General features: G+C 41.2%; 1 protein-coding gene across 3 annotated transcripts in view; it reads left to right on the top strand.

Moving 5' to 3' along the window:
• The first annotated feature begins 51 nt into the window (after window positions 1–51).
• The window catches only part of FAM214A (family with sequence similarity 214, member A), a 49361-nt gene continuing 37330 nt past the window's right edge, over window positions 52–12082 (top strand). For 2 of the 3 annotated variants that reach the window (XM_010571820.1, XM_010571823.1), the window contains exon 1: window positions 52–226. Coding sequence is in view for 2 of the 3 variants with exons in the window: in XM_010571823.1 (XP_010570125.1) it covers window positions 211–226 (16 nt within the window). In the remaining variant the exon portion in view is untranslated. Of the gene's footprint in view, window positions 227–7424; window positions 7585–8392; window positions 8633–12082 lie in introns of all 3 variants that reach the window. The other variant, XM_010571819.1, reaches the window with a different exon arrangement.

The raw sequence follows: 12082 nt of genomic DNA on the forward strand, positions 1-12082 counted from the left end.
CCGGCCGCCGCCAGCCTGCCTGCCGGCGGGCCCAGCTGCTAGCGGCGGGGTCGGGCGAGCCCCCGGCGGCGCGGCCGGCCTCCGGCTTGTTGTTTTGACACGCGAAAAATAATTCGTATCGCTGGCGGGAGGCAGCGGCGGCCAGGCTTCGCGGGGAGGGCGGCAGAGCGCTTCGGCTCCCTTCAGACCGCGCGGAGGAGACGGAGGAAGATGAAGCCGGAACGAGGTAAAGCGTTTGTCAAGGTATTTCTCCTTTGGGTTTTGTTCCCGGGATGAGCAGCAGCCCGGTGTTCGCTGTTACCGCTCTGTTCCCGTATCCCCTCCCCGGTCGTTTTGGGGGGATGGGAGAGAATCCAGGTACTCGGGTTCAACTGGGGAAATGCCGAGGAGAGCGGGATACCGGAGGGTGCCCTGCGAAGGTGGTTAACAGCCCGATGTCCTGCCTGCCCTTCGGCTTTCCATTGTCTCGGCTGGGTGGAAGGGAGGCAGAGGAACGCCGTAGCGAGCTGCTTTTGCTCTGGGAATGCTGCAGTTCGTGTGTCAAACACAATCGGCTCGTCAGCACGGAACTGCAGCGCCGAGGCGAGAGGCGGTCCGAGGCAAACCGGGCATCGACCGGCAGTGTCGGCACAGGTACACAGCTGAAAAACACCCCGAGAATAACCGTAACTTCCATCTGTGGTGTTTTATAACCTGACGGTGGGTTTCGTTGCGGTTGTAAAGGAGATGTATCATAACAAGCGTGCCGCAATACTCATTTTTCACAGTCGTTCGGCTGCATCCTTGCTGGATTGCTAACATCTGGTTTTACAGAAAAATAAAGTCGACTGTCTACGTATATGTTTATAACACTTCGGCTCTTTTGCAATATAGCAACAGCTGCTGATGCCCCTAGAGTTGAAAATACGGCATGACTTCTGTTTTGATCCACAGGACCAGTGACTATTGATTCCTGTTAGTTAAAGCAAGAATATTTTTTTAAACAAATCTCATGAGTGCTCATCGTAGAATTTTGAGTGTTAATTAAAAAAAACCTTGCTCGGATATTTGGATTTCTTAAAGTTTTGATGATTCTATTGTTTACCTGGTTGCTTTCAGTTTTAAAAACACATTCTTTTTGTGTCATAATCACTTTGGTGTTTTGAGAAACACTTTTAAGATAGCTTGGATATCTGTGTATTAAAAGCTAACACTTACGTGACATACACGTCTTAATTAAGTTAGTTAATGATACGTTTGCTAGTAGCGACACTGCATAAATGACCACTCTTAGGTGGATTTCTTGTATGTATATGCTGTAAGGTTTATATGGTGTGATGATAGCACAGATAGTACAGAACCGATCATAAGCATATGCATAAATTAATGGGGTTTAAGTACTAGGGATTTTAAATGGTCTTTTCTCTTTGCTTTCCTCCTTGTTTCTTAATTGCTTAAACCTTCACCTGGTCAGTTGCAGCAAAGCAGGTTGTTTTTAGAATAGCTTTAGATTTTCATACCAGACCCTGAAGTTTGAAAACTATTTACTGTCAAAGTGAAATAAAATTTAAAAATAGCCAGGTAAAACCCAGGTAAATAGCCAGGTAAAACAAGTCAATATTTGCAGCTTTAAAATGTTCTGCTGCAGCAGTTAAAAACCTTTATATGACCTTTGTCTATTCTTTTCTTTAATTTTTAGGCAGAAAAAGAATGTTAGAAACATTTTTAGTTGCTGTATGATAAGTGATCAGATGCCTTTTTTTAACCAATCTGGTGTAGAGGAAACCAAATTTATAAAGAAAGGAAGTTATTAGGTTGTTGGGTTGTTGTGGTGTTGGGTTTTTTTTTTCCTCAGCTGACGTTAATAAATCGAAATTCCTATCTGTTGTAAAATGTCTCTCACAAACTGGCTGAAACCCTTCAGAAGTAGTATCTTGAAATTCTTTTAAGATAATTAACAAAACTCTTGAAATAAATCATGGATCTTGCCAAACATTGGAGAGTATCTTCAGCCATTTTAGTAGATACCTCTAGCTTAACTGAGCTAATGTAATAGAGCAATACCATGCACAAAGGGGGTTGTGAAAGTGCTGCCTAAATGCCACATGCGGCCCACAGAGACTCTTAGCAGGCACGAATCATGCAAATGTTTAAATGTGCTGCTTTCTGCATAGCAGCTGCACCACAAGATACAGGCAGTCAAGTGTGCAGTCACCTGCTTCCAATTGTCGCAAATTAATAGCAAAGGAGAGGAGAGAAGCAGACCACTCAGCTTGCCACAGTCTTCACTTTTCTACAGACCCTCAAAATCCTGAGAAGACTGCAAATCTGCACATGAAGTGAAACATAAAGAAACAGACTCTTAGAAAGACTTGAAATATTTTGGGTTTTTTTCATTCTTAACAAATAACTGTATCAGAATCCATTTGGAACAGGGAGATGTAGTTCTTGTAGTTAGAGTTAAGCTTAAAACTATACTTAAGATTGTAATGCGCGGGCATGTTGGGAGAAGGTATGGTTTAGCCTTTGTCATACTACCAATAAGATTCTTGTTATCACCAGCAAAAGTGGGTGGTTCAGGAGAAGAAAGGGGAGATCTAAATGTGCAAGCGCTTTTTTTAACAGTGGGAAATGTTATAGAATATTTTAATTTAAGGAGGTGAGAGGGATGAGCAGAAATGAAGAAAAAAGGGAAATTTAGCCCTAAGGTACTTACCTTCCTTTATAATAAGGAAAGTTTGAAAATTACAGATAGAAACATGCAGTATATGAGAGCGGTATGGAGAAGATGGAATACGGAGTGTTGCATAGCAGACCCATGGAGCAGTTTAAGTGAGGAAGAGAGGTTTGAAAGTACGGGTAAAAAATGGGGACTTACCCCTTTGCCATGTAAAGGCACAGGGCATTCACAGAATGTGTCTCATGAGCATTGCTCAGGACTAACCCATCAGGTGGTGTGTCAGTGTGGAAGGGCAGTGCTTGCTCTAAGAACATTCACATAACTGCCTCTATATTGGGTCTAGAGAATGCAGTAACTAAAATACTGATGGCTGCTGCTTGGCTTTACCTTTCCTATGCTGCCATTCTTAAAGTGAAGCGTGGAAGCATCTTAAAATACCGTGGTCACGTTGCTTCAGCTGAGGCTTCACCAGTGCCAGTGAGAAGAATGATTTATCTCCCTTTCTTACATACAGTGTTTTTGGAGTGATGTTTGAGTTTTGGGTTGTTGTTTGTTGGGGTTTTTTTGTCTTTCTGCAGTAACAACGTATCAGCTTACCTAGCTTTGATCCACAACACCATCACGATTTTGTTTCTGCAGTACAGCTGCCTAGTCAGCTGCTTCGTGTTGCATGTTTGGACTGCTGTTTCCTTCCTCAAGTACAGAGCTTTGCTCTTGCTTCTATTGAACTTCGTTCTAATGACTTCTGATCGCTTTGCCAGTTTATTGAGTTTGGAAGACAGAACTAGACTTCGTAGCAGAGTGCTTGCAAACTCTTCCAGTTCAGCTTTGTTCATAAACTGTATAAACACGCTGTTTCACCATCGGAGTTAATGAAAACATTGCATAATGTCAGGGTGATAGCTTACTGCCAAACTCAGAAGGCTTGTTATGTACTCTTAGAGTACACTCGGTGCACAACTGGAAAAAATCTTGTGGTTTAGATGAATCTACAGTATAGTCATATTTTACTGTGGGAATGTTACAAGACATCAAAAGTCTTACTATAGTCTAAATAGCTCAGCGTTACTGCTCCTTCCTCCTCCCTCCCCCTCACTGCATGAATGATCAGTTAAAGGAGGAAGACAGGCTTGTTTGTCTCTAAATGCATGCTGGCTGTTTTTTACCACCTTATTCTAGTCTTTTCTTACTTTTTTATTACCTTTCTTTGTTTATTCCTCTGCTGTGTGTTCTCTGTGTAGAGACTATTCTGTTTTCACTTAAAAATTAAGCAAAAAGCAGTTGTCTCTTACTTTCTGAAGCGTTAATTCCCTCCTTGAGATTATCCTAATTTAAAGAAATGGCTTTCTGTCAACAAGAGAGAAACAATCAGTCTGAAGACTGCTTTTTCTCTTCTCCTTCCTTCTTTGCAAGTCAAACTCAGATACGTGCCTCTGGGTGTGTTTGTAGTTAACTGGGTTAAGATACTTTGTTCCACCTTATTTGGTGGTTTGGTATGGGAAGAGCTAACTCTTTGGGCTCAACAAAAGTCTGTTTACTACCTCCTGTTGGAAACATAGCTGAAGGATTTCTGGATGTGGCAGTGAGGAAAGCTGGAGGAGAGATTAATGAAGATGAACAGCTGATTGAATGCTTTTCTTCAGATCCTTAGGAGGAAGGATGAGGAGGCATGTGTTTGGGGGGGAAGTGAGCCAAACCAATGTGTTCAGGAGTTGTGGAGTTAGTTGTTAAGTTAGGAGATCTGGAGAAGGTCCTCATTTTATAAAAACAAGACTTGCTTTTATGCCCTGTATTAACTCCGTGAAAGATTTTGTGGAAAAGTTTTTAGCAAAGACGATGTGCTACAGGATATGCAGATCAGGAAGTGAAAATATCTTTTGAAAAAGGATGAGTGGTATTTTAGTGTCCTGTATTGCACTGTGATACAGGCGCTTTAATTTTATAGTATTTTCTCAGCGAAATGTCACCGTGCACTTAAACTTTTCTGTGGTGGAACGATGTAGCCAGTAAACAAAGTAATAAACTGGAAATGAGGTGCTTCCTGCTTAGTGGAGCTGTCACTCCAAAAGCGTTTGGGCAATGCTTCAGGCTTGGTTGCCACAGGTAAGTGCAGGTTGGGTGATAATGAGCTGGAGGTGACGCTGCTTTTTAGCCCGGGAGGAAGCCGTGCTGGCAAACACGCTCTGCTGCGCGGGGGCACGTGCGGGAAGGTGCGTGTGACGCGGGACGCCAGCTCTGACGGGCAGGAAAGGGTGGGGGGGGTGGGGTGTCTGCTTTTCCTTTCAAATAAAACCAGCTTATTCTTTAAAAGGAAGAAAACGTAAAACTGTTTAGGATGAAAAACCCCAACCACACCAACCAAACTGACAGGTGGTCAGGATATTACACTCATTCCATTTATAAGGCATGAAGCCATCTAGCTCTAATCTTTGGGGAGAACAGATTTGTCCTGATCACACATAATATATAGATGCAGTGGATGAGGATGAGTGAACAGGAATACAAGCCTTTTTTTTTGGTTGGTTTGTTTTAATTGAGGGTGGAGATGCTTTCCAATACAGCTCTGTCCTTGCACCCATGAAATGGGAATATATGCTCTTATTAAATTTCTACTACAAAAATGTAACTTTGAAGAATTTTTAGCTTTTAGGTGCTTAACGTTTTTTTTTCTCCCCCCCCCCCCCCACAAAATATTAAGGATTTTATTTTTTTAAATTTTAAAATTTTAAATTTTGGTTTGAAATGCCTGCTTATGTTAAAGTTTTCCTACCTGTTCTGCAACTCATACCTAGATGTTGACAGTGAGGCAAGTCCTCCTGTTGTAGAACTAGCTCTTGGGTTGGAAGAGTGCTTTTATTGGTGTTCAACAGTGGGAGTTCTTCATGCATGCCTGTTCCTCAGAGAGAACAAATCATACTAGTAACAACGTTGCCACTTTCTCTTTGTTTAGTTGGTGTTGTCCATACTAGCCACCTTCAGAGGGGCTCTTGTTGCTAAAACAGATGATGCTGGAGTGGCATTTAGGTGGATATTTTGGGGCTTGTGGATGTGCCAAACCCATAGGCTTGGGCTATATTACTGACGCTCTGACCGTATTCTTTGCTTGTTGAAGTGAGAAACTTTGGCATGCCAGATCAGATCCCTGGGCTGAAGCGTATTAGATTGGACTTTGTTGTTAAGGGCAGTGTTGAAACTATTATTGGATCTGAGGTCTGCCAGCTTGTAAATGTTTTTGAAAATAAGCTAACATTTATAAATACAGATTCTCATGAGAGATGTGAGTTTTTTGCCAAATGAAATTCTGCTTATTAAAATTAGAAATCTTCTGTGAAAACAGAGTAACTGACGGGAACAAACCAGCTATATGACATTTGTTAAAAGAACTTGCTTTGTCTGCTTCACTGATTACAAAATGTTTCTTTGCTATTTTGACAAACGTCTACTAATAGCAACTGTTAAATGGTGATGAAATAGCCATAGACTTTTATCCTATCAGCAACAAGTTTAGGATAACAGTCTGGCAGTTACTAGCTGTTCTTTTAGTCAATAAGGTCTTGTAGTTCAACTGTTATTATAGCTATAATAACTACTTCCTCCATTCTTAGTGATACTTGGTAAACTATGGGTTTTAGATTTTTGAAGGTGTCTCGCATCATTGTCTTTCAAGGTGGTAGTAAATTGTTCAGTCTTTGCAGGTCATTTGTATTTAATGTTTAGACAGAAGCCAGTTTTTAAGTTTGAATTGTTTTAGAAGTGCATGTACAATTGCACGGTTACCTTTGTACTGCTGAGTACAAAAACTTCGTGTATAAGTAGGCAGTTAAGGTCATCTGTAAACCTGGGTGAATGCAAATTCAGAAGAGTACCTCTTGGACTTGGATTGGACTTTGGGAGACTTCACATTCATTACATAATCTTTTTTTCTCCTGCTGGTCCTGTGCAGCGTGGGATGACTATAGCTATAAGCACACAGCCAAAGCCATGTGCAGTTATTCTTGATCTGCATGCATAACTGTACCAAGATTGGAAGAGATTTTTTTATAAAGGCTACTTGTAAACAGTACAATTGAGTTGTGAGACAGTCATGAAAGTTCTTCAGCTGTTCTTAACAATTCAGTGCTATTCTGACCGAATCAAATCAAACTTGCTTGTATTAATACATTTTCTTCCTTGTTAAATTGGCCTGACTAGTTCTTTTGGCTAGTGATTGTTGCATTACCCTTTAATGTTAGCTTTGGGACCAAAACTATTTAAAGTTGCTATCTGGGATGGTATTACTACATTGTGTTGACGCAAAATGCAAAGATGTAATAGGATAGTATGAGGATGTTCTCAGGCATAATTTGGAGAGGAGACCTGTGCGTGAATCAACGGAGGCAGATGAACACATGGGCAAGGAAGCACTCCACAAATCAGAAACACTAATGACACTTTCATGTCTGTTCTGAATGTAAGAATCCTTATTATGAATAAAGGTAAACAAAATAGTCTTACTGAGAAGTCTTCTGGACAACGTTGTTTCTAAAGAAACAATAAAGATAATAATAAAAATAAATAACAATAAAGAGCAATAAAGGGAGTTCTTCAGCTCCCCCCATACACATTTATTTTGATTTGACCGCTTTTCATTTTTGTGGGAAGGCATCCAACCTCTTTCTGTCCAGGCATGTAGTAGCCAGTAACCACGGGACACTTAGACTTTTCTCTTAGCAGTGATCAATGCATTTCCCAAACCTATTGCCAAGTATGACTTTTTTGTTCCTAGGGAAAAAACAAGTTGGATTTTCTTCTGAGGTATAATAAAAAAGAGAACGTATCTGAAATAAAGAATCTCTGGTTGCACGAGCCATGTCATCTGTTTTACATTGTGTATCCTGTGAAGTTAGTGACTTTTTTTTCCATTAAGATCCCTGGGAAACAGGTTGGTAAGTAAGTCCATTTTGGACTGTGATCTTCTTTAGTGAGACTACATGCAGGTGACCGCTTATGCTAGTTTAACCTCTTAATGGTGCTGTGCACGCAGGGATTCTTTTGCCCACTGATAAGCCTTCAGGATTTCTAGGGCATGTTTCACACTTCTCTGTGCTGCAATAAATTAAGCTTCTTTCTCAGGGTGCTGTGCAAGTAGCATCTTGTTGGGTATAATGGGGGAGGGAAGGGCAGAGAGAGAGAGAACTTCAGGGGAGTTGGGGATGGCGAGTATTAGCCCGTATCCTCAGTACAGTCAGTACCATGGTGGGAGGTGGTAGGGCGGTGGTGGTTTCTACTGAGGGTCAGGGGAAGGAGAAGGAGAGGTGCAGGAAGGAGCTGCTGTGGTCAGCATGCTCTTTTTTCAGAGTGATGGGAAGCCATTCTCCCCTGCCAGGTATTGTTCTCCTTGGTTCCCTGCCAGGGCACTAGCCCAACAACGTAAGTGAAACAAGCCACGGCTCAAACTCACATTTTCAGGCAGGTCAGCAAGTTCGGTACAGGGCTTTGTCGGTAGGCTTGGAGGGGCAGAGAGGGTGGTTAAGAGTAATATCTTGAGTAAATGTGTGTGACGACTACTTTCTGAAGGCATAACTTCTGTGTTTAGCAGACAGTGAATTTTTGATATGTTGGGGTGATGCTTTTTTTCTGTGCAGTTTTCTTTCAAGTCGCAAGTATCAGTGCATTTTGTTTGCATGTTAGATGTGAATATTTACAACACAGCCCCAGTAAGACATCCTATTTACTTGCTCTTTTTTGTTACAGCTTTTACTCGGGCCTTTAATTCTGATAAAGTTGTTGGACTTGTGGGGAGGGGTGAAGAGAACAGATACATCAAGAAGAGAAGAGGAGCTTTAGTAATTATTCCAGTGATGTGGAGTAAAAGAGGAGGAGTTTCCTACCTGTAGGAACTGAACAGGGGGGATAAAATTGTCAAGATGCGTATGGACCGGGAATGCATGGTTAGGTCAAAGGGATCAGTATCAACACTCATGCTGCTCAAAGGTAAATCCTTTTTTCTCTGCTGTATAATTCTTTAAAAGCGCATCTTCAGCCATATTTAAGGTGCAAGGTTTCCCACTTCAGATGCCTTTTAATGAAAAGTACGGCTTTGTTTTGCTTTATTTTGAGGGGGAAACAGCTTCTTCCTTTTGAAGCACATGCTATTTGAATGACCAAAGAAATTTTGTTTACTGTGGAGAAGCCACAAGAAGCAAAGTATCTGGAGGACCAGAATTGGAGGAGAGGTCTGGGTAATGATTGCTACCATAACTACACTAGTAGTTATGTAGTATACGTGTGAATAGTATGTGAATATAGTTATGTGAATACTAGTAGTATTCACAGCGTAACTGCTTACACCACGCTAACGCAAGCAAGGTGTGGAGGACCTCTTTAACAGTGTGCATGCCGTTAAACAGTGAATGAATAAAACCAAGTAGCCAGTTCATGAAGTTGAAACAGGAGGAATAGTTGACAATACTAGAAAAATTTGAAGGTAAAGATCAGGACATCAGTGCAAAACTGCTAGAATACACATCTACCTCATATTACATGGAGTGATTTAGTTCACTAAAATTGGCATAACTGGCTATTATTGTACTGCTTTTGGATGCTTCCTACTGATAGCCTTGCTGAATTAATGAGTTTCTCTGAGAAAGTATTTTTGGATCCACTAAAGAGAAAAGGTTAAGTGATGATGCTTGATATGCGTTGTATGTTCTTTCATCCCGTCTTGATGTTGAGAATATATAATGGACTTTCATAAATGTTTTAAGACACTTTTTGTAAGCTGGCTGTGTTCATCCTCAGTTAAGCTTCTAGTGTGAAATTTTGAGCAGTTTTATGGTATGCACTGATTTTTTGTTTTGGTTTGGTTTAAAATCGTAGTGGAACTGTTAGCATCTGATGCTTACGACTTTTCTAGGTGTGCCGTAGACTGCATGTTGTCTTTCTCACTCAAGAAATTTGAGTTTAAACATCAGAAAAGGAAAACTATACACAAATTATTGAGACTGTGAATGGTATATCTTATCAGCTCTTTAATGTGCGTTGCAAGCATCAAGAACTGATCTCAGCTTTGTTCTGAGGAATTGAGCATCTGAGGGGGGAGAAGGGGAATAGGGTTGTCTACATGAGAGTGCTTAGTGGTTTTTATATTCTGCAAATTAATAACTCAATCCAAAATGATTGTTTCAAGCAAGGGATGTGTTGGTAGAAGTGTGCTTTTGTTTTTAGCTTGTCTCTACAACTAGGCTGTGTAAACATGAGGTGCCTTGAAGTCACTTATGCTTTGCTCCTTGGGAGTCGTCTGCACACCTCGCTTTTCTTGCACAAGGCAGGGCTGGAATCTGAACTAGAGTGTTTTTCTGAACTAGCTTCTTACTAGACATCCTGTGCTTTGGCACAGCCCTCCAAAAGCTGAAGTTGGGCGGTTTTTGTAATGTAGGGATGGTGCCAATTAGGTCTACTGGCAAGTGCCTCTGAATTGATGCGTAGTTGACTTGATACTGAGATGAATCACACTTGGCTGCGATTTCCTGCCTTGTGAAATGTGTAGGAGTGCTTATTCCTAAAGTTTGTGTTAGGATAAAATCCATTCTTATCAAGACCTCATCTTTTTTATTTTAATAAGTGTTATCCTGTTTGTGGCAGAAGGTGGGTTAAAATACAGTCCGTTTATCTTGCTTATTACTCGTCATTTTGCACAGTATTAAAACTGCAAGGGTATTAGTATTTTAAGTGCAGCTACTTTATGATGATGATGGAATATGCAGCTTAGGATAAAGTCCTATGGATATCTCTGTGCTACTGTATTCTCTTATGTTCAGTTGCGCTAGCAGTGTCCTGTTATTGTATGTATCTTGTGCCTCTGCTGGAATTTGTGGAAGAGTTTGAGATCAAACCGATAAATGAGTAGCATGCTTCGAGATGTGGTTTTTTGGTGGAATTTCTAATATTGCACTTTCTAAACTTAGCATTTTATTAGGCCCGATGCATTCATTGCTGGGGTGTTCTTCCACAGACAGAGAGCTCAGCTCCGCATACCTGCGGCTGGCTTAGGACTGTAAGGTTAAAAGCTGGAGTGTCAACATGCTGTCTTTCTTTTACTGTATTTGAAGAATATCAGGTGTGAAAAGGATCTTTGTGATTGCACTCCAGTAGCCCAATATGGAGAGACTGTTCAGGAGCATTATAGTGGGTAGGTATGCCTGTCATCTAGGGGCAGCTGCTCCTCACTAAAACATTGTCAGTTGGCCTGTAAAAACAACTGGTGGCTCCTGAATACTGTCTCTGCTGGCCCCCGTGGGAATTGACTCGAGGTTGTTGCTTCTGCCTCGTTAGCAAAACTTTTCAACATACTGTGTTTACCAATGTGATAAATATTCCTCTTACCCCTCCCGTTCCTCCCATAGATACTGAATAACTGTTTCACAGAAAATCATGAGTACTTTTTTCAAAGACTAGGTGGTTGCTTGATTAAGAAAACTTGAAATTGCTTTTTCAGACAACTATGTAAACTACGGTGTTTTTGTAGAAGTAAATGTTCCATGAAAGGAAAATACTTGGAAAGCAAACTGAGATAAAATATACAGGAAGCTTGAATGTCAGTGACTAATGAAATGGTATGTTTTGTGTATAACTTTCTGTAAGGCACTATCTGTATCTACAGTCTTTCAATGGACCAACCACTAAAAGGTATCCAACCTTCCTCGGATAAAACGTCTGCTTTAAAATCTTGTGTAGGCTATGTTTTCTCGCAACCACAGCTAAATGATACTGCTATGTAGAATGTGAATGGGGAAAAGCCGTTGTTCTGTGAAGTAAGTAGCATGTTTTCCATGCTCTTGAATGCGTGAGTGGGTGCTACTGGATTTTGGATGTGGTTGTGAAGTCTAGTTTGATCTGGACTTCTCATGGTTTCGTGGCATCTAATTACAGAACAACAGTTTTAGTCTTGTTTTGTGACGTGGTTAGGCTGAGAGTAAGATTTTTTTTTTTTTTTTTTGGTGCTGATCTGACTTTAGTTCCTGTAAATAGGTAAGAACTGGATGAAACTGTTTAATGCAGACAACATGTTGTTTCGACTGCACCTAGAATACTATGTGCAGTTTTGAGACTACTGGCTTGAAACAACTTCCTAAGTTAGTCCCCAAGAGCGCCCGCTAAAAAAATTGAGGAGTGGGTCGTAAAAAATACTGAAGTAGGGTGCTCGTGGGGTGGGTTTAAGAGCTACAGTAATGCAAGGAAGAGCTAGTGACGGGATTTTCCTCCCCGCTGCGTACGCGGGAAGGGTTGGAGGGATGAGGCAGCTGAGCCGCTTCCGAGGGGTCTGAGGCGAGCAGTGGAAAAAGTGCTGTGGGAAGTTGGGAGGGCGGGCTGAGGTCTTTTTCCACTCCAGATGTAAATATTCATCACCTCACATGCTCTGCCACTCGGGGCTGACTCTTCAGA

The sequence above is a fragment of the Haliaeetus leucocephalus genome, unplaced genomic scaffold (assembly GCF_000737465.1).
Source record: "Haliaeetus leucocephalus isolate CR32 unplaced genomic scaffold, Haliaeetus_leucocephalus-4.0 Scaffold339, whole genome shotgun sequence".
NCBI lineage: Eukaryota > Metazoa > Chordata > Aves > Accipitriformes > Accipitridae > Haliaeetus > Haliaeetus leucocephalus.